Genomic DNA, 21307 nt, shown 5'->3' on the forward strand with positions numbered 1-21307 from the left:
TATTTCTGTCTGACTGAACTTCCACAATATCACACATTCCGGCATGAACAAACTGTGGGGTCCGGTGCCGTCATCAATGGCTCCTCTGTGCCGCTGTCACCTCAGAAACAACAGGAATGCTCATTCACTGCAGCCCTCCCTCACGCCGCAGGCCAAGGCCTGAACCGAGAGTTAGGGATTGGGCTGTCTGAAGAAGAAAGCTGATGACAGACAGGAAGGCGAAGTGAAAGAGAAAAGGGAAGAATAGAGAAGATAAAAGAGTGGGCAAGAGGGAGCACAAAAGAGGGGGTCAGGAAGGCAGACAGGCAGAGGCAAGATATGACTTTTTGACCTATAAGTACAGACGGGTGAAACTGAAAGTCAAAGAAAAATGATACACCAGAAGATAGAAAATAGAGGGAGGAAGCTGATTTCCCCACCTAGCTTCCTGTAATGTATGGGTGTATGAATACATATTTTGGTATCTCATTTACAATCCCCTGTCTGCATTAACCCACGCTGTCTCTCAGCAGGACCACAGAGACCCCAAGCCCAGAACTGGGGACGGAAAATAACCTTCTTCTGCCGGCCCCCTGCATTTCCTCTCTGAATTATACTGTAACTGAAGGACTCATTTCACATGACAATCCCTGAGTGAGCCCACTTTAAGTGTTAGCTGCCCTGAAAAAGAAAAGAGTCTATGGGTGGCTTTATAACCATATGTTTTGTTTATGTCATACATGTTAAAGATGTACTTAAATTTAGTTTAAAGGGAAAAATGAACACAGATGTCATAAAGTCTTTTACTGCTCCTCTACTTCCTTATATATGACTGGTAATTGCCACCTATCTACACACTGATTTTCCACACCTCCACACCTTCCACAGGCTTGTTACCTCTTTTCTTCCTGTATGGATGAGTCAGGGTTCCCACTTATTTGAAACCCTGATTCATTAGACTATATTTACTAAGAGATTTGGAAGATACCGAGGACAAGCCCAAACAAAAAAAAAAGTCTGAGAATGAAACTGTGCGTCACTGTATTTTGGGCAAAATGCTCTCTCAGGTGTCCCTTGTCTTGGTGACTAACCTGCTGAGCTCCAGGGCAGGGCTTCCTGCAATAACAACCGTCTCCCCTGTAGTTTTAAAAGGTAGCAGGTTTTTTTTCCTTTTACTCTTGTAGCACCTGGCGGTTAATGACTAGTGTTTTCTTTATGACAATTGTGTGGCAACTAACAATTTGACGCAGCAGTGAGAACCTAAGGTAGACTGTCTAATTTTTCCATCTGACAGCCGTGGAAAGTGTGAAATGCGGAGTTTATACGTGACAGCTGTGTGTGTGTGTGTGTGTGTGTGTGTGTGTGTGTGTGTGTGTGTGTGTGTGTGTGTGTGTGTGTGTGTGTGTGTGGACAAGCATTGGTTGAAAGCGCCATCTAGTGCCTCCGGCCTCTGCTACACTGACATCATAAGTCCCGATAAGGAAATCCGCCGTGATTTGGAGAGGAGTGGGACTTTTCCCTCCTTCCTCTTGCCTGACAATTGGATGTTGTGGTTGAGGGTGGAGGAACTGGAGCAGAGTGCGCAAAGGTGTGCGAGCGTGTATCGTGCGCTCCTCGGCTGTGTTTGTGGACCTGACTGGGATGTAAAGACTGGATCGCAGTGCGGTTTACTGGGACTCAGATTCACAGGAGAAAATTATGAGTGGTAAGTCAACATTTAAGATTAAAGTAACAGATTTTTAGTCGCTGTTTAGCGTAATTTTTAGCTTGATTAGCTTGAACGGTGTTACTAGTAACAGGTTACCAGACTTTTCTAGCAATCATTAACCGAATAAACAGGTGTTACCGGGCAGCAGGAGTGTGCTCCTGTTACTGGGTTATTATCAGTGGTACGCTTTTATGTCTGATTTCTGTAAACAAGCATAACAACTGCTGAAGTAGTAACAGCTGCAGTGACAGTCTCTGCAAGTTTATTATTCTCATTATTTATTTATTTTTGATTTTTTTTTAAGGCCAGTTTCTTGCAACAAAATAATTTCAGACCATGGTGATTTATGAACACTTCTAGTATATTTTTACTCATTTCAAATACAAACTAAGGATTTCCCCAAAGTCCGACAGAGTCACTCCTTATTGCTTTATGTTTTAATCGGAAAACTGAAAATGGTTACAGCAGTTTAAAAAATATGCAAACATAAATGGAAATACACTATAAGGCAAAAACGGAGTCTGTATAATTATAACATACTTGAAAGTCAATATTTGTTATGACCACCTTTAATCTTTTAGTCAGATTTCTTGACATTTCTTTAAGTTCTTCAAGAATAATTCTCCAGACTAATCCAGACTCAACAGTGTGTTTTTCTATCCATTTACACTTTTACTGTATTGGCAGTCTGTTTGGCATCATTTATTGTTGCCAAAAAATGAAATTGTTTCTAATCAAATGCTTCCAGATAGTACTCCACTATTCTGCATTCATAATTCTATCAATTCAGGGAGGATCACCACTGACTGACAGAGTCTCCACCGTGTTTTACTGATAGATTTATAAACTCACTTTTGTACCTCTTTCCTGATCTTCTCCAAACTTACAGACGATTAGCCAAAAATTTCTAACTTGGATACATCACTTCATAAGACCTGCTTTCATTGCAGTTCTTCTGTAATTTGGCTACCTCGGCCTTTATTCCCCTTCATTAAGAATGACTTTGTTACAGTAAGCCTTCTACTGAGATCATTTTTGGTTAGGCTTCAGCGGTCTGTTACAGTCCATGGAGCAACGGAAGGGCCAGTTGCATCTTTCAGGTCCTGTGTCGGGACTTTTAACAACAGGACTTCCAGGTACTGTTTATCTGCTTTAAATGGTTTTGTAGGCCCGCCAGTTTTTCTTTTTTTATCTACTTCTGAAGTTTTTTATGGACACACTGCACACCACACACAGCACATACTGCCGAGATATCCCAAGTTTCCTAATGGCTCTTTAGCTCTTTAGAGTACTACTACTTGGCTGTCAGACTGTGTTGTCTTTTTGTCTTAGACATTTTCCATAGATTCAAAAAACAAATGGGAACAAATGATGTGGGACATGCTTCTAGTAAAAAGTGCCTTAAGATACAACTTTAAATTGGCTCTTTGCCGAATTTTCTTTTATCTGTAGACACAACAAACACTGTTTCATCCCTCAAGTTAGCCTGAATGCTTCGAAGGTCAGTGCTAAGCAGCTTAACAAACAAAAAAAATATTCCCCTGAAAATTGTCAGGTACAAACACTGGACTGAAAACAAGTGGGAAAAGCAGCCAAAGAAAGAAAGAAAAACTTTGAAAAAGCTTCAGAAAGCTTCAAGAAATATTGATCAAGACTGCTTTTTATATTTACAGGAAAGTCTGACTCCTTGCAAAATATAAAAAATCAGGGTTGACTCAAGACTTTTGCACTTTACAGAAGGTGTGGGGGTGTATCGCATTTCCAAAACAAACAATAAGTGAAATTTACTGAAAGATATGGAGATGAACCCTGTGATAAACAGGTTTCAAGCATAATCTTCTCATTGAACCAAACGATACTTAATTTTATCTTATCGGTGTTACTGTGTGCCGCTGTTTTTATTTACTCTGAATATAAAACAGGTCTTTGGTTAGCAGTGCAGATGAACTACTTCCTACAGCTAATGACTATCCAGTATTTGTTTTCCTTGAGTGTAAGGAGTTGCTTCGTAATCCCATGAAAACAGATCAGCCAAGCCTGCCTCAACCTGCCTGTTACCTCAGACTGCTTTGATCACCTGCACAGAGTGGCAGGAACTCCCATTATCACTCAGGCATCAATATGGGAAAAATAATCTCTCTTTTTTGTAATGGATCAGTTTGTTTGCCTTCCTGGAAATATAAACCCCACTATATTTGCCCCCCAACAAAAATGACATATGTCTGCGATCCATGCAGCTTTTGGGGGCCTTACGGTATATTTTCGTACTTTATAGTTCACTGATAACTGAATCACCGCCCTTTATGTTGTCTCTTCTTTAATATGGAGGAATTCTGTGTGACAGTTTCTATTCACTTTCTCCCCTTGTCTCGTGAAGTGAATCAGGCTGAGAAAGCTTTTGTCTGTGGTCCCCTGGAGTGTTTGTTGATGTGCAATATGAGTCACACCTATCTTTGCATTCCTGTCCTCTGAGCCCATGATTCGGAGTCCTCCCTGCTACTTCAACAGCAGACCCTTTGCTCTACAACAATTTAACTACTTCTGATTTGTTATATTGAAGTTCCTGTTCACTTACTTCATCAAATCAGTTTCTCTTTGTCTCTTTAGTCTTTTTTTGGAGACTCAGTTCCACAACAGACCTGTCAGGCTGTTTTGTAGTGAGTAGACTCTTATAAGTAAAGGAGCCCCATTTCATTTAATCGCTATGCAGCAGATTAATCCAGTAATCCTACCAGGATTTATAGCCTTTCAGTGTTAGGCACAGCGAATTATGGCATGAAATTATATTAAACTTGCTCTCAAAAGGTTTTTGTTATTATTATTTGTTAAAAAACAGATAGTTACTGTTTAGAAAGCGCATAAATGACACAATGTTTGACCTACTTTGATGTTTAAAGGAATTCAGATAAGAGGGGTCAGACAAAAACAAATTCACAAAGGAATTCTGCTTGGGAAAATATTTAGTCTGGGAGTGGACATAGGGCATGTCTGGAAATCTGGCTCGTAAAGTTGAAGTGGGACATGAGCAAGGCCCGAGGCAACAAGCATATTTTCGGTAAATGGAAAAAAACATGAACTAAGGGACATTGTTTTATCTTTCCAGACCAGGCTCTTTGCTGAACTGATACGTTTTTTGGTCGTGCGCAGGTGTCACCGTCTGGATGGAGGAGGACGACGACATCGCTCAGGAGGAATCACAAGCTTCTCCCTCGTGGTCAGAGGAGCGCTGCGAGGAGCTGTGGGACCGCGTGGAGGGAGTACGGCACAAGCTCACGCGGATCCTCAACCCGGCAAAACTCACGCCGTACCTGCGCCAGTGCAAGGTCATCGACGAGCAGGATGAAGATGAGGTGCTCAACTCCACGCAGTACCCCCTGCGCATCAGCAAAGCTGGTGAGAGGAAGAAGAGCTCGGCTGAAAAGTCAAATCAGTGATCAGCACCTACAGCTTTATAGAGACATGAGGAAAAGATGGTGCTTCAGAACGATACGAACATGCCATACCACAGGGGTTCAGAAGTGCTGTAGCTTTCAACAGTGCACTCACCCACCAAAACCATCAGCGTACATCCTCCGCAGTCAGTGCGACGCCCAATAACAAGATATGGGTCACATCCCACACTTCCTATAGTTTTCTTTCTTAATCCGCTTGTACAGACTTGTACTGCCACAGCTGAAAGTGCAGTAATCCAAGCTTTAGTCACAACCAGCAATGGTCTACTACAGTTCATGGGAGTGTAACATAACACTGGGCCTTTCTCCGTTGCTCAGAGAATTTGGCCTGCTCATTTGGCCCGTTAAATGATTGTAACTGAAATATAAATAAACACATTTAAAGTCTCAGTGCGAGCGACGCCTTGAGGAAATGATTCATAAATTGTCATTTTCAGGTTTTCTTTAGAGTCAAAGTGACATCTGTGCTTCAGCATCGTTTCAATGGTGTCAGAGCACTGAAATTTAAGCAAACACGTGATTACTCATTTGACGCTGAGCTGCAGTCTTAAAAGACTACAAGAAGTGGGTTCTTTGGTGAAACTTCAAGAGGATAAACATTAGATGTGAATGTTTGTCTAACAGTTCATCAGTCAGAAACAGGAAAACTGAATAAATGCTCCAGTGAGAGAAAAGAGCAGGAACTTCATTGCTAAGTCGAGGCAGGCAGAGAGAAGGATGAGGATAAAGATGAAAGGTATGTTGTAAATGAAGAGACACTGAAGGCAAACACCTGGTCCAACCCCCGGAGAATTTTGTTGTTTCAGTCTTTTATCATTGTCGTGTTTGAAATACCAACAGCATGTAACTACAGAGGTAATGACACATACATCAAAGAGGTAGCATTCTTGTGCTGAGACTCTTTAATCTGTTAGTTAAACGTGCTGCTTTACCCTAACCTGACCTTTTGTCATTGCACCTATCTTTCAGCATTGTCACTGTATAATGTCATGCAACGGAAAGTAAATTATTCCACACTTGCAGTGTTACTCACCTTATGTTTTCTGTTCCCTATTTGTCACAAAAAGGCCGTTTGCTGGACATCCTGCGCGGTCAGGGCCAGCGAGGTCTTCAGGCCTTCATGGAGTCACTGGAGTTTTACCATCCAGAGCAGTACACACAGCTGACCGGGCAACAGCCAACACACCGATGCTCCCTCATACTAGGCAAGCAGAGATTTTTTGTGGATAGAAAGAAGAATGGCATAGTAGGGGGACTTAACCATCAATTAACCTTAAATTAAAACTTTAAAGTTAAAGTAACTCAGGCTTAAGAAAAATCCCCCAAAGCATTTACGTGACATGGAAAATGTTCCATGTATGGGGATATTCTAGATTTCATGATGAACTTATACACTCAAATTACTGTGGGTGTGTTTTTCTTAATGCATTTTAGCTTAATTCACTATAAATTTTAAAAACAACTGAGTGTTTGTGAAGACTACTAAAGTATTTTGATGATTACATTTAAGGATTTAAGGTTTATACTTAGGCAGTACAATGGTTAGTCTGTCACGTCACAGTCATTCAGTCCCAAGTGTTAACCCACTTATGTTCTACCCGTGATGCATGGGTACTCTGAGTTTCTCCCACAGTCCAAAAACATGCACATTGGGCTGAATGATGATTCTAAACTGTGACTTTGAACTTTAATGGTTGTCTATCTCTCTCTGTTAGCCCTGTGACAGACAGATGTACCTGACATCTAACCCCTATGGCAGCCAGGAACCTATCCCAGCTGTCATAGGGGTTCTCACAGTGGTGCTATGACAGGATAATAACATCGATGGTTGAATACACTCATTTTCACATAATTCAGCTCTGGACTGCAAAAACTAGCCTAGCCCAAAGTGATGAGTTCGATGAGTTCTTCTTTACTGACAACCAAATTAAAGCCAAGACATTTAAACTTAAAAGGGACCGTATGTGAATCTTAACCGCAAACACATCTAATTTACTTTCATTGCTGACGAACAGAAATGGTTAACAAATAACTGGAACATAAGCGCTTTCTTTGAAAGTGAGCATATGATTATTTTACAAAGCTATTATGTTGCCCAAGAGCAGAGAAAAGAGTGAACACATTTGCACATTTGGCATTAATGTTCTCTTGCGTGCCATTTACTGACAGCCACAACACATAAACATGTATTTGTCCTTTCTCCCCACACATTAAAGCCAGTTTCTCTGGCTCACAATTCAGTTTACAATTTCCATTGATTCACAATACCCTCCTTCCATGATAATGACCTCCACGTGTGATTCTCTTTCTACGCAGATGAGGAAGGTCCAGAGGGTTTGACTCAGTTTCTGCTGCTGGAGGTGCGTAAACTGAGGGAGCAGCTTCGAAACAGCCGCATGTGCGTAAAGCTCAGGAGTTACGCCATGACAAACTACAGCTGGAAAGGTTTGGGCTTTTCTAGTTTCCAGTTTCTTCCTTTAAAGCTTTTCTGTCAAAGAATCAAATATGTCATAGAAACCTGTAAATTCACATGGGGTGAATTTACAAGGTGACATTAATAATCCACAAAGGCTGTCAGAGCTACAGGGGTCAGGGCACCATTGTTCCCGCCTACTTTCCCTCTACTTTATATCCCAGTGGGAAGAAACCTGATGTGCTGCTACAGCGTTGGCTCCAGAATGTGTTTCTCTGTCATTAAACAACTTTTGAACAATAAAAAAACACTTTTAAGAACATTTCATGTTACTTTCTTCAAACTGTTTTACTCTCATTCTGCAGAAATCATTTTAAACACTGAGAAAAACAAAAAAAAATAAACATGTTGGTTGTGGTGGCATCTTCCTCTGAAACACCATCTCTCCACGAGTCTTCCTCCACTACATCTATGAGCTTCCTCTGTGGACTTCCTCTTGTCCTCCAGCCTGGCACCTCCAGCCTGTGACTTTGTCTTTGCACCACTTAATCTGGTCTGTCCACCTGATGTTCATTTCTAATCTTGTCCATCCTGCTCACTCCAAATTCAAATCTCAACATCTTCACCTCTGCCAATTCCAGAGTTATCTAAAATTGTTGAGCCACGAAAATTCATCTTTACATTTGTAGAAAAACAAGTTGGTAACAAAAAGTGAAAATGTTTGATCTGGATGGTTTTTGATCTCAAGGCTGCGTCAAGACTGGGAGTTAGCCAGTCGAGAGCTGGGAAAGCTGAAAGACCGACACCTGGAGCAGGCTGTGAAGTACTCCAGAGCCTTGGAGGATCAAGGCAAAGCCTCAACCAGAGAGAGAGAACTGCTGAGTCAGGTCAGTTGGTTTGGGTGAAAGAAAAATATATTTTTATATTAATGTTAGTTCTCTTGCATTTTGCATCTGTTTGATTTCACTTTTAAGCTGCTGTTTTAGGTGCTCCATGTCAGCCAGAAAGAGCTTTGTTTGCTTTGATACGACTTCGATACCTCTTGCTGCCATGCATATAACAGAAACAAGCGCTGTTCTCGGAAGTTATGTGGTGTCTGAAGGCATAAAAAAGGGAACAAATAAAAGCACCTGAGGCAACGAAACTTCTTTGGATGGCACGCAGCAAAAGAGATAAATGAAGCGGCTCGAGCCAGCAGGGGCAGATGTTATCAGCCACCCCAGGATTTGTTACAACATGTTGACAGAACCACTGAGGAATGAGCCAGCTGGCTGTAAAAATAAGGCGATATTAATAGCTGCAAGTCAGTGTATGATCTACAGTCTATCTATGATCTTTAAAATCCTATATTTTTATTAGAATAGTTTGAAATCATCATTATTTAGCCCTGGGTTTTTTCTTATTATTTTAAGTCCAAAATGGCAAAACCAAGAGAGGTCCACCCACCCTATAGCCCTTCCTGTCATCTTCTGAAGAGCCATAGTGGATCAGTTGACACCTTATCACGAGTCCCAGCCTCTGAATTCAGATTACTGAAAGATTTTCACAGAAACGTAAACTCTGAAAGAAGCAACTTGTGGAATTCTCTTTGGTTTTTGCATTTAAATGTTCCACCTTAAAGCTTTAAGCTCATTTCCAGCTGTTTACTGAAAGTCATTCTTATCTCAAAGTGGGATCTTTTTGCCAGCGGCTGCTGTCTACTGTCTAAAATGAGCCATTTAAGGTTTCTCTCCTTTGAAGGCCACACACCATTTAAGCCACTTTACTTCTGTTTGCTGTCCCTCGTAAACACAGAGTTTGTTTAGCGGTGGGTGGGGCTTCAGTGCTCCCAGCCTGATCTGTGTGACCATATTAGGGATGCCCGCTTTGACCGACATCATGCTGACCTAAAAGCAGCAACGACTATTTTAAGAACCAAGTGGTTAAAACATTTCAGTGACATCATTCCCTTTTTAATTTTTTTAATTCTCAGTTAGGTCACATCGTTATCTATTTCCCTTCCTGTTTTCCATCCTTCGTGGCTAGATGCCCCACATTATCGTTCTTGATACCCGTTTTTAAATAGCCAATCACCCTGCCTCATATACACACCTCCACCTTTGCACTGCCAATATCATCTTGCATTATATTCATTTTGTCTTCTTTGTGACTTTCCTTGGGTCTCACCTTTTGAACTGGTTGTGGATTACGAGTGTAACAAGTCCCCTTAATGGATAATATTTGTAGACTTAGAGATACTGCTATCAGTGGGACCTTTGTGTTATTGTTCACATATTTGCCTGAAAAACAAAAGATCCCTGGTTCAATATCAGGGGAAAAAACATTTGTCGTGGTAACCCACTGTCAATAAAGGAGCAGCTGACATTAGCTCCTGATATTAAAATATAAAAGAGTCCCACACTAGCAGGTTATTGATATGCTTATTATTTGCTTGTTCTCCATACATGCAGGTAGAGGAGCTTAAGTCCAGGCTGGCAGCAGCAGAGAAAAAAACAAGTGGTGCCCCTGATGCCTCTAAAGCTGTAACTGGTTCTACACCTGCTCTACCAGAAAACCTGCCTAAGAAAACTGAGACTACAGGAAGTCAGATGAAGAACTCGATCCCACCCACTGGAGTCGTTGTATGTTTTTGATTGCATATTGTGTATCATCTGAAATCATGTTTTTTAAGCTGTTATCATTCTTTGTTGTATTTTTTTTTATCTGTGTTCATTTTGTTTTGGTTCACCTCAGGCTCTGATGGATATCCTGAAGCAGGACCGCAGGGAGGCTGCCGAGCAGAGACAGGAGTTCTGCGATATCATCACCAAACTACAGAGCGAGCTCCAAAACACTGAAGAGCAAAGGGACAAGGTGAGAGGTTGTCTGCCATCATATTATATAATACATTATAACATTATAATGACCTTTTCCTTCATGATACTTTCTTTTCTGGACTGTACTTGCAGTTGGAGTCTCAGTGCGAACAGCTACAGCTGAAGGTGAGGACTCTCCAGCTGGACTGGGAGACAGAGCAGAAGAGGAGTGTGTCCTATTTCAACCAAATCATGGAGCTGGAAAAGGAGAGAGACCAGGTTAGTGAGAGCACACTGTCTAACCACAAAGAGTTCATCAGTCACTTTAGCTGCTCTGGCTTATTCTCGCACATCACCAACCTATTCACTTTCTGCACTTCTGTCCTCTCATTTCAAGGCCCTGCGCAGTCGAGACAGCCTGCAGCTTGAGTACACCGACTGTCTGCTGGATAAGAACCGTCTGCGTAAACGCATTGCTGAGCTGCAGGCCAACCTGGAGCAGCAGCAGAGAGAGCTGGACAAAGAGAGGGAGAGGAGCCAGGAGAAAATGGAGCCAAACAGCTCCTGCCTGCACTGTGTGAGTTCAAACACTAAGTCATGAGGGCAGCGCTCACCTTCCCCTGCCTTCTACAGAAACTTTTTAATGCAAATGTTGTCCTCCATCTCTGCCCCCCAGTCCCACCTGTCTCTGTGTAGTGAGGAACAGTGCTTTGGCCCCTGCTGTTCCCCCGGCCTGGATCTGAGCCCGCAGCCGAGAAGAACCAATCTGTTACTAAGAAAGGTCAGTGCTGCAGTTAATACCAGTAGTTTAGTTATTATGATGAGAATGACAATAACAACAGAATCACAACTGCCCTGTTTGATTAAATTAAGATCAGAAGGAATCGAAACAGGCCTTACTGACCTAACTGCTGTGTAATCACCACTTCATTTTATATCATAGGAATTCCCACAGGATAAAAACTTGTTTTTTCATGCTGTTTGTGTGCTATGCAGAGAATGTATCTTTCTGACTGAAACATTTCACTGCAGCTAGACAAGGCAAGGGGTCCTATTATGAGCAGGAAATGTTGCAATGCATTCTTGTGCAACTCTTTGCATGTTCGTGCCTGTACCTTACATCTCATTATCTGCGAGCTCATACTCTGTTGAGCATCTTTTCTGTGTCACAGGTGCCCTCTAGTGGCCCAGCCAATGAAAACTCAGAGGGTAAGTCAACCACACTGGCAGCTGGATGATGCTTATCTAGTGTTTCTTTGTGCAATCCTTTTGCTTTTGTACTTTTCATTTACACAAAGTAGGAAGGTCGGTGGGGGATTTCATCACAAGTGTTTTAGGTTAAAGTAAACGGTGTTTTTCTGCTGATTCACAGATTCTGGTTCAAACTCAGAGGAGAACCTCTTGCTGTCAGTGAGTATCAAAGCCCTGCTTATAATAAAAATAATAAAAATAAGATTCTAAAGATCTGCATCTTTATGTTTACCTCCTCACCCTCAGACAGAAACCAATGAAAAGGAAATAAACCGCCTTTCCACATTCCCCTTTCCTCCTTGCATGAACTCCATCAACCGTCGAGTCAACACAGAGTGAGTTCATATATTTTTCACCCTGCAATTTTCCCCGTTATTCTCACGTTGATTACCATTTTCCTCGTTTTGCTTCCACAAAGGTTTGACTTGGACTCATGGGGCAGTGATGAGAATGACAACATTCCAGGTACATTTGACTCTTTGCATTTACAACCATTTTTTTTTTTAATCAATGTGTTGGTGATTAATCATGTTCAATCTAATAATAACAAAAATGTAAGTGTACATTAAAAGGCTCTCTGGTGTTTTCAGGTGAGCAGAGTGAGCCTTCTTTGTCAGATTCGTGGAGCTCCTTGCAGTCTCATTTTTTCCCCCCTGACCTGGTCAACCTGCCCATAGTCTCTGCACAGCAGCCCAGTCCCAAAGTGCCCAGGTACAAACTTACAGCTTTGATGCCTGTCACTGAAACCAGTAAAAGCTCTGTTAAACTGTCATTTTTCCTCCTTAATTACAAGTAATATTAATTTCTGCAGGGCAATCTCTTAATCTTCGTAGGTGAGAATGATGGTCCTAAAAGGTCCTAACATTAACATTAGTATAGAAGAGCATTAACATTTCTTTTGTCAGAGGTACGTTGTGGGTATTAGGCCACAGACCATTACACAACTCAAAAATAACTTTATTTATTGTAAACAAACAGGCGAGAACAAACCAACAGAGCTAAGAAAAAAAAAAGGAAGAGCAGATGTCAATCTACAGCTTCAAAGGAAAAAATCTTTCCAGCACATGAAGTAAAATTTTCAAATTTAAACAATTAAAGAAAAAAACTTCATGGTTTAAATGTTTAGATGTCTTTAAAATGTATCTGGTTTGTCCTTCATTTTATTTTCTCCTGGTGGATTATTATTATTATTATTGTTATTATTATTGTTGTTATTATCATTGTTATTATTATTATTATTATTATTATTGTTGTTGTTGTTGTTGTTGTTATTGTTATTATTATTATATATTATTATTATTATTATTATCTTTTTGGTATTAAAAAATGGAGTTCATTACATAATTACTGTATGATAAAAATTTAAACAGTTTTGAATGTGATTAATATTATATAAGTGCAATTTTCTGTCATAGTGTACAACATAATGTAAAGAGCACAAAAGTGGCACCAAAGCAAAGTGAATGCCATCACAGACTAGTGTTATGTAATTTCATCCTTACTGCTTCTGACGGTCTTCTGCCATCTCTCAGGAACCTACACTGCTCACCATCTCCAAGTCCCCCAACCTCTCCAAAGCACAGGAGACCAAGTCTTGCCGATGACATCACCATCATTGGAGGAAGCCAAACGGGGATATTTGTCAGCCATGTGAGAGCAGGTTCCCCAGCTGAACAATGTGGACTGAAGGAGGGCAGCGAGCTGCTGGAGGTTGGCGTCTGCATATGCGATTAAATCATATATGAGCACTTTTAATGTGTGCATGTGGAAATACGTGTACCACAAGGACAAGTGTGTGCCTTTGCTTCTATGAAAATGAGGCTGTAGAATGACATGCAGTTTTTGTCCTGTTGTTTTTAGCTGGAGCAAGTCCTGTTTGGTGGGGGAAGTGTGCTGCTGAGTCAGTGCACTGCTGAGGTGGCCCACTTTTCTCTGCAGTGGTGGACCGAGCCGTCAACACTTAAATTCCAGAGCAACCCAGAGGGTGAGTCTGTTACTTCAGAGGTTTGAAAAATTCATATGAGGCCGGTCAGTCTGCTCTTGAAATCTCCCCTCGTGGTGCAGAAAGGTGACGCTAAGGTGCCCCCTCTCATGCTTTCTCATCCTCAGGGTACTCAAACCTGTCCTCGCAGGTTTCATCGCCAACTTTTTTGGGTCCCGACTCTTTCTATGTGCGTGTTAATCTCAGCATGGAGCCTCATGGTGACCCGCCATCTTTGGGTGTTTCTTGTGATGACATTATACATGTCACAGATACAAGGTACAATGGAAAATACCAATGGCGCTGCTCCCTGGTGGACCCGAGCACAGCCAAGCATTTGCAGACAGGATCCATGCCCAACTACAACCGGTATGTCAGTCAGACTTTGACGTGACTTTGCTTTATTATTATTTTAAAGGCACAATTCAGTCCTGAAAGTTCCACAAGGCCAGTGTTATTTAGTTCAAGTACATATAAGAGAAGGTAGATATATTTACAAAACTGGCGAATAAATTTAGATTGATAACAAAATAGCTGTGTGACTAGTGTAAATAACTAAGAATATATCGACTTCTCTTTCAGGGCTCAACAGTTGTTACTCATAAGGTTACGAAAAATGTCAGTGGAGCAAAAGGACTCTAAGAAGAAGATGGTAAGTTGATGCATATTTAAATTACATGATCAGCATGCACAACGGCTGTGGTGCCTCATATTACAGTTTTTGCCCGTTTCCTCATTGGAAGATGTATATTTTTCTTTGCGTAGTTCTTAAAGAAAACATCAGGCCGTGTACGATTGGTCAAAGCGGTGGATCCAAACTGCCGTGGGATTGGTTCCACACAACAGGTCCTTTACACGCTCAGCAAACGTAAGTTGAAGCCCTGTCGCTCCCTCAATGAAATAGCATGTTTGTGTCATAAATGAATTGTTTGTGTATGTGCACACTTTGTGTTGATGTATTTGTACTTGTTTTTGCCATGTCAGGCCATGAGGACCACTTAATCCCTTACAGTTTAGTACAGTCAGTGCAGGTTCAGACCAAGCGGCCAGTCATCTTCTCACCGTCTCTGCTGTCCCGTGGTCTGATAGAGAAGCTCCTGCAACCAGCACAGTCTGGATTAAAGTTTAACACCTGCCAGCCAGGTATCTGTGCAACACACAGACCTATCCACTCACAGTGACCCAACAGTGCACAAAGTTTGGTGCTGATTTGTTGATCATACATTAAATATTTTCAGAGCCCATTCCAGCTTCAGAGAGACAAGACAAGAGAATATTCTTGTTGGATTCTTGCAGTCCAGAGAAGGCCCTTGGCATAAGGCTGCAGTCAATACAGGATGTCATCAGCCAGGTAAGGTCAGCGGTGTTTTCTGGGGGTGTGGTTTTCAAAAAGAAGCTTTTGCTTTGCCTGACGAAAATGCAAAAATGTCACCACATTTTGCTTTACAACCATCCTACTAAATGTCTTCCTCAAGGACAATGAAGAATGCTGTTTTTAGGACGATTAAGTAACCAATAAAAGTCAATTACCGACAATCGCGGGGAGAAATTTCCACAGGACTCTGAAATCCTTTAAAAAACTAGGCTCAGTTAGCATGTTAAATGTTAAAGTTCATGAGAGCATGATTTAAAAAAGACTAAACAAGGATGGCTTGTTGTATGACAGCATACATACGGAGATGTTTGGTCATAATGGAAGGCACCACGTTTGTAGAAAACCAAACACAGCGAGTTTTGCAATGGCCCAGGCAAAGTCCTGACCCAACCTGATGGAAATGGTGTGTTGGGACCTTAAACGAGCTGTAGATAAACAGATGCCATCTCTTTGTCTCAGGATAAACACTGCCTGCTCGAGCTGGGCTTGTCCAGTGTTGAAGGCTTATTGAGACTTGGGATTTACCCCATCGTCATCCATATTCGCCCCAAGAACAAAAAACACAAGAAGCTGAGGTAAGTGCACACACAGGCAGTTTTCAGTTCAGTGCTACAGTAAGTTCTGGTCTCACCATAGCAGCACTACTGTACTTTATCCAAGCTTTGTATGTATTTAATGGCAATCCACTTTGTGGAGTAAGGAGCGTTTAACTTCTCTAGAGTGATTATTTCTTACCTTGAAATTAGAGCTGGGCGATAGAACGATAACGATATGTATCGCGATATAACTTTTACTCGATAGAGAAATTAAGCTATCGCGATAGACCTCGCCGCTCTTGTCCTCTTTAAAAAAAAAAAAAAAAAAAAAAAAGTCAACCAATCACAGCCGCAGCGTCACGTCGCGTGACTTGTTACGTACAGCACAAGTGCCAAGCCGCACGTGTGTTTGTTTGGGAAGCAGCCAGCAGGTAATGGAGCCAGCGCATAATGGAGGAAATGAGTGTGCCGACTAGAAAAATCAACCGAGCGTGACCGAAGAGAAAACAGACGATGGTTCCAATGCCGGAGAGATTGTCGAACGGAAGAGCCAAAGAAGTTCCGTAGTGTGAAGGTATTTCGGCTATTTCAAGTCTGACAAAAAACAGAGTAGCGTGCACTGTAAATTGTGCCGAAAGCAAGTCTGGAAATACAATAAACTGGTGCATGCGTCACACTGTGCGCCGCGTTATTGTTTCGGTGAAATGAATTTCTACAATACTGTTACTGTTAATTCTACTCTCTGCAGTGTTTAAATGCTTACACATACACACAGTTACTGTCCCTCCACACATACGACTCTGTTCTGCTTCTATGCCCCAGCTTTGTTTACTTTTTCCCACCGAGGCTTCTAGACTTCTGATTGGCCAACATTTCTGCACGGTTAGGAATCTAGCGCCACCTGCTGCTTTGGCATGTTCATAGCAGCGTTTTCCTTCATTTCTGCCTTTATGTGTGGACGGGATTATTTTTTAAAACGAAAACGGAAAATCTCAGTTTTCAAAAATACCCGTGTACGTGTGGACGTAGCCTCAGTCTCTGACTGGAAGCGCTAATTCGTCATTCGGCTTTTGTCAGACTAAAGTAACTGTTAAAACTGTTTGAAAAGCTAAGCTATACAACAAGGAGAGATTGAGAATTTCCTTTTAGTTCTCAGTTTATTTGATATTGACAAAAGTTAGTCAGTTTTGTCTGTTCTTCTGTAAAACAAACTAAGATTTATTTTTAGAATTAATACTTTGTTTCTAAGTGGAATTGACAATTTAGTCTGTTTCATTTGTTCTATTTTGAAACTTAAACGCTTTAGCGGCTGCCTTTTGTGTAGTTTGCAATATTTGCCTTTTATTTATCTGAAAAAGTCTCATGTTCCTTAAGTACATCTACCCTGTTGAACTTATTATGGGAAATAAATATTTAAAAACAAGCTGCTGATTATTTCACATTTTACTTGTGAGCAACGGCACATTTAAATCTTACAAATATAGTTATTTGGCTTATATCGTGATAGATATCGTTATCGCCTGAAATGAAAAAAACATATCGTGATATGAAAAAAATCTCATATCGCCCAGCTCTACTTGAAATACATATATTTGGAAAAGTCATGTCTTAGATACTCGGTGATTATTTATCCATCACTTGAAACAGAAAGTTTTTTCCACGTTGTGGGGAGGACAGTGTGATGGAGGAGCTGTGCCACGCCGAGGAGCTGCAGCTGGAGACACTGCCCATGCTTCACTACACCCTGGAGCCCAACACCTGGAGCTGCACTGATGAGCTGCTGGCTGCTTTACGTACCAACATCCACAGCCAGCAGAGGGCGATGGTCTGGGTTGAACTGGATAGGCTGCAGTAGAAGAGAGAGAGAGAATGTGTGTGGTACCATGTATGACTAGTGCATGTGCCAGTATCTACTAAGAATTTCAAAGGAGCCCACACTAGGCTTGTGTACATACATTTTAACATAATTTTGAAATTCTCATAATTATAGGTCTCTATAATAGCCAAGCTGGACTGGCTAGAATAAATAAAAAAAACTGCAACTTATTTGAGCCGCACAAGGAAGGTACATGTAAGTACAAATGTACTTACCTCATTAAAACTGCAATCTTCCCTTCAACTTACCACACCTAAGGTTTTATTATTATACTTCTGTACTTCAAAACTATATTCAATAACACAAGGAGCCTACTTTTTGGTATTTAGGCCACGGGTCATTTAATTATGTTTTAAGTGAAAAGCTGAAGCTGTGAGAATATTAAGTGTGACAGATGTTGTAGGTTAAGGGAACTGAAGCTTTTTTTCATACAATATTATCTGTGCATTATAGATCTAGGCCAGTGTTTGTTTGGACAGTTACATTTTATGTCAGCCTGTTTTCTTCAGCTTTTTTCATTTGAAGTGAAATAATGAACGCTCCATTAAGGTGTCGAGTTTAGACGGAGTGGATTCATTATTGTATTTCAATCTGAATGTACTGCAAACTGAACTGAATGCAAAGCAAAGAGCCTGAAACAATAGGTTTAGCTGCTCAAATGTCTTCTTTTTTTTTTTTTTTTTTTTTTGTGTCCCGTTTGGATCTTTAGCTGTCAGAATTGTTGTCTTGAGGCCAAGAAAGATGCCAAGCGGATTTATTTTACCAAGTGGATCATCATGGCCTTGCCATATTGGTCCATTTGATTGACCTTTATTATAATTATGAATTTATTTTATTTTCAGTTGCTACAAACGGGACAGACATGACTGGGGGATAGGACAGGGAGAAAGAATGAAAGAAAGAGAGGGAGAGAAAGAAAACCAAAGGGGAGAAGAGACGGTGAGAAGGGGGGGAAAGAAAAAAAAAAAAGAGAAAGAAAAACAAACAAAACACCTGGATCACCTGTATGGAGAAAAAAAAACAGAAGAGAAAGCAAACAACAAAGAGCAACATAATAAAAAAACCAGCACCATCACAATAAACTAGCTAGCAGTAGATACTAAATAATAAACGATATTGTGCAGCACGCAAGATAGACAGCGCACAATGTGCTTTGAGGCAGCAGCCAAGAAAGGTGTAGTCCGAGTCTGTGAACACCCGTGTGCACACCTGTGTGGATCAGCATGCTTTTATTCCAAAGGTTTCTCCATGTAATGATCTGCTAGGGAGTGTGGGGAGCCATAGCCCCGTCCACCAGGGTATGAAGTAGGTATGGAGGAGATCCAGGCCCCAGATATCCAGAGGCCCCAGAGTACAAGGACCCGAGGAGGACCACCAAAGGGGGGGGGGGAACCGTGCCACCCTCCTGGGAAGAGCTGAGTAGAGCCCCAAAGGAGAGGTCACCCCGCAGCTACGGAGCAGAGGCCAGAGGGGGTTGCAGTGGCGTGCCCGCGGGCTCTGCCGGCAGCTAGCTGTGCCAGAGAGGACCGAGCTTCAGGCCCAGAGGTCTGAGGGCATCCCACCCCCCGGAAGGAGCCCAGCCGGGCCACAGGCGCCCGGCCCTGCCGGTACATACATGAGCGCACAGCCCCAGACGACAAGGACCACCAACACACCAACGTCTGAGGGCATCAGCCACCGGCAGGGAGTGTGGTGAGGGGAGATAGGCCTCCGTACTTTAGAGGACCTGAGATGTACCCAGAGAGGTTGAGTCCAAGACCCAACCTGACATATAGACACAGCCGAACAGGCACACGCGGACACAGACGTGCATTCCCACCCCATATTGGGGGCGACCGTGGCTCAGGGGGTTGGGAATCGCATCTGTAACCGGAAGGTCGCCGGTTCGATCCCTGGGCTCTGTCCGGGTCGTTGTGTCCTTGGGCAAGACACTTTACCCTACTTGCCTACTGGTGTTGGCCAGAGGGGCCGATGGCGCGATATGGCAGCCTCGCTTCTGTCAGTCTGCCCCAGGGCAGCTGTGGCTACAACTGTAGCTTGCCTCCACCAGTGTGTGAATGTGAGAGTGAATGAATAGTGGAATTGTAAAGCGCTTTGAGGTTCTCGAAAAGCGCTATATAAATGCAATCCATTATTATTATTATTATTATTATTATTATTATTATGCACAACCAAATACTCGGCACTCATCCAACGTGTAGACAGACACAAATAGACACTGCACAGACAGTCGCACTCCCCAAACATACTCTATATCCCAGGTCCAGGTACCCCCGCCCTCAGAGGGGCAAGCCGCACCTAGACCCAGGACATGTAACCCTTCTCTCTGGGGTGGAGGCAAGCGGACCACCTCCTTATCTGCAGTAGCAGGGAGGCCCCGCATCCCAGACCCCAGTCTGACGGCCAGCACCTCCTCCCAGCCCCCCAGCCCTGACGGCTAACAGAACCGGGGTGAGGAAGACCTCAAACCTCCCTACGCCCGCTCATATGTAGTGTTGCTGTGTGCTGTTCTAAAGTGCATTTAAAACTCAGGAGAGCATGGTACTAGCTTCCTCTCAGAGAGCAGCACAGCTCTTCCTGAAAACCCTTAGTGTCTAAATGCATTTAAAATTGAGGGTAGGGCACCAGCGCCAAAGGTGGGCTGGAGTACACCGACCATCCTCTGGATGCTGTAAAACGTGCCCACCCCCAAGGCCCTATATGTATGTGTTATGTGAGAGTGTGAGTAATGTGGATGTCTAGGTTGCCGAATAAAATTGAGGCACAGGCGGCCAGAAGGGGACAGAGGGGGAGTGCCTCCCCTGCACCCTGGTGACATACCTGCACCCCAAGCCATGCGTGTGTGGGTGGGTGTGGTAGAGCGGGAATAGGGAGGCAGCTGAGGATGGGGAGGGAAGAAAGGGAGGGGCAAGCGGCCCCTCCCTGGGGCCAGCTCCCCTGCTGACCCCAGTAGGCACCCCCACACTCTGGAACCCACCAGGGCAAGGGGGCCCAGGCCCATCCGGACCGGGGCCCGCAGCAGCAGCACCGCCCAGCCCCACAGAGTCCGGGGCAGCCCACCCGACTCCACCCCAGAGAAAACTGCACCCACCCCATCATCCAATCATCTCCCAAACTACACAAGACAATAGACACCCAGGTTGAGTTCATTCTCCACCTCTCCTATATCTCTCCCCCCACCTGCAGAGTGAGCTCCTGTAGTGAGGAGACCACCTGCAAAGATATAACAACCTCCCCACCAGTTAGAGAGCCCCCTAGTAGGGCCGATGCACCGGAGGTCCCCTGCACTGGGGCTGAGCCCCCCTGCACCCACCCGCCCACTGCTCCGGCGACACAACAGCCAGGACCCAAGCCCCCAAGGCCCGGCCAGCACCCCAGACCGGGGGGCGGAGCACCCCCAGACCTCAAATGTCTTCTAGCATGGACACTAAACAACTATACATATCATATTTCGGTGTTAAACAATGTGACTTTATGTGAACACATTTTAAAACACAAACTGTGCGTTTTTTGATCATTTTAAGTGGATTGTTTTTGACTAGTCAGGGAGTACTGCATTTCTCTGCTATAGTGTACTCCTTTTAACTGCTTTTTGTATCCATTTAAAAAAATAAATGAATTAAATTTCACTCATGTCTAAAGTGATTTGTTTTCTCTTTAATTATTGAAATGCGCATATATATATATATATATATATATATATATATATATATATATATATATATATATATATATATATATATATATATATATATATATATATATATTATATATGAGGCACAGGCGGCCAGAGGGGGAGTGCCTCCCCTGCACCATCCAGAGGATGGTCGGTGTACAGTGTGAAACAAATGTAGACAAAGTAATAGAAAGTAAAGGCAGATAATTTACATTTTAATTTCTACTGCAATACATATATATACAATGCCATAAAATGTGACATA

General features: G+C 42.6%; 1 protein-coding gene across 1 annotated transcript; it reads left to right on the plus strand.

Annotated features, from left to right (window-relative positions):
- Positions 1-1408: 1408 nt before the first annotated feature.
- On the plus strand, positions 1409-20995 carry LOC113021174 (caspase recruitment domain-containing protein 11). Its single transcript, XM_026165659.2, is given in 25 exon segments — positions 1409-1684; positions 4835-5080; positions 6207-6344; positions 7456-7539; positions 7542-7584; positions 8301-8439; positions 10003-10173; positions 10286-10405; positions 10501-10626; positions 10745-10924; positions 11024-11128; positions 11520-11556; positions 11720-11757; positions 11845-11933; positions 12017-12063; positions 12189-12309; positions 13131-13308; positions 13459-13582; positions 13708-13948; positions 14162-14231; positions 14345-14447; positions 14564-14722; positions 14818-14930; positions 15414-15529; positions 17138-20995. Coding segments are annotated over 25 exon segments (3003 nt in total). The 5' UTR covers positions 1409-1677; the 3' UTR covers positions 17346-20995.
- The last annotated feature ends 312 nt before the right edge of the window (positions 20996-21307 follow it).

This window comes from Astatotilapia calliptera, chromosome 4 (assembly GCF_964374335.1).
Source record: "Astatotilapia calliptera chromosome 4, fAstCal68.1, whole genome shotgun sequence".
NCBI classification, from domain to species: domain Eukaryota; kingdom Metazoa; phylum Chordata; class Actinopteri; order Cichliformes; family Cichlidae; genus Astatotilapia; species Astatotilapia calliptera.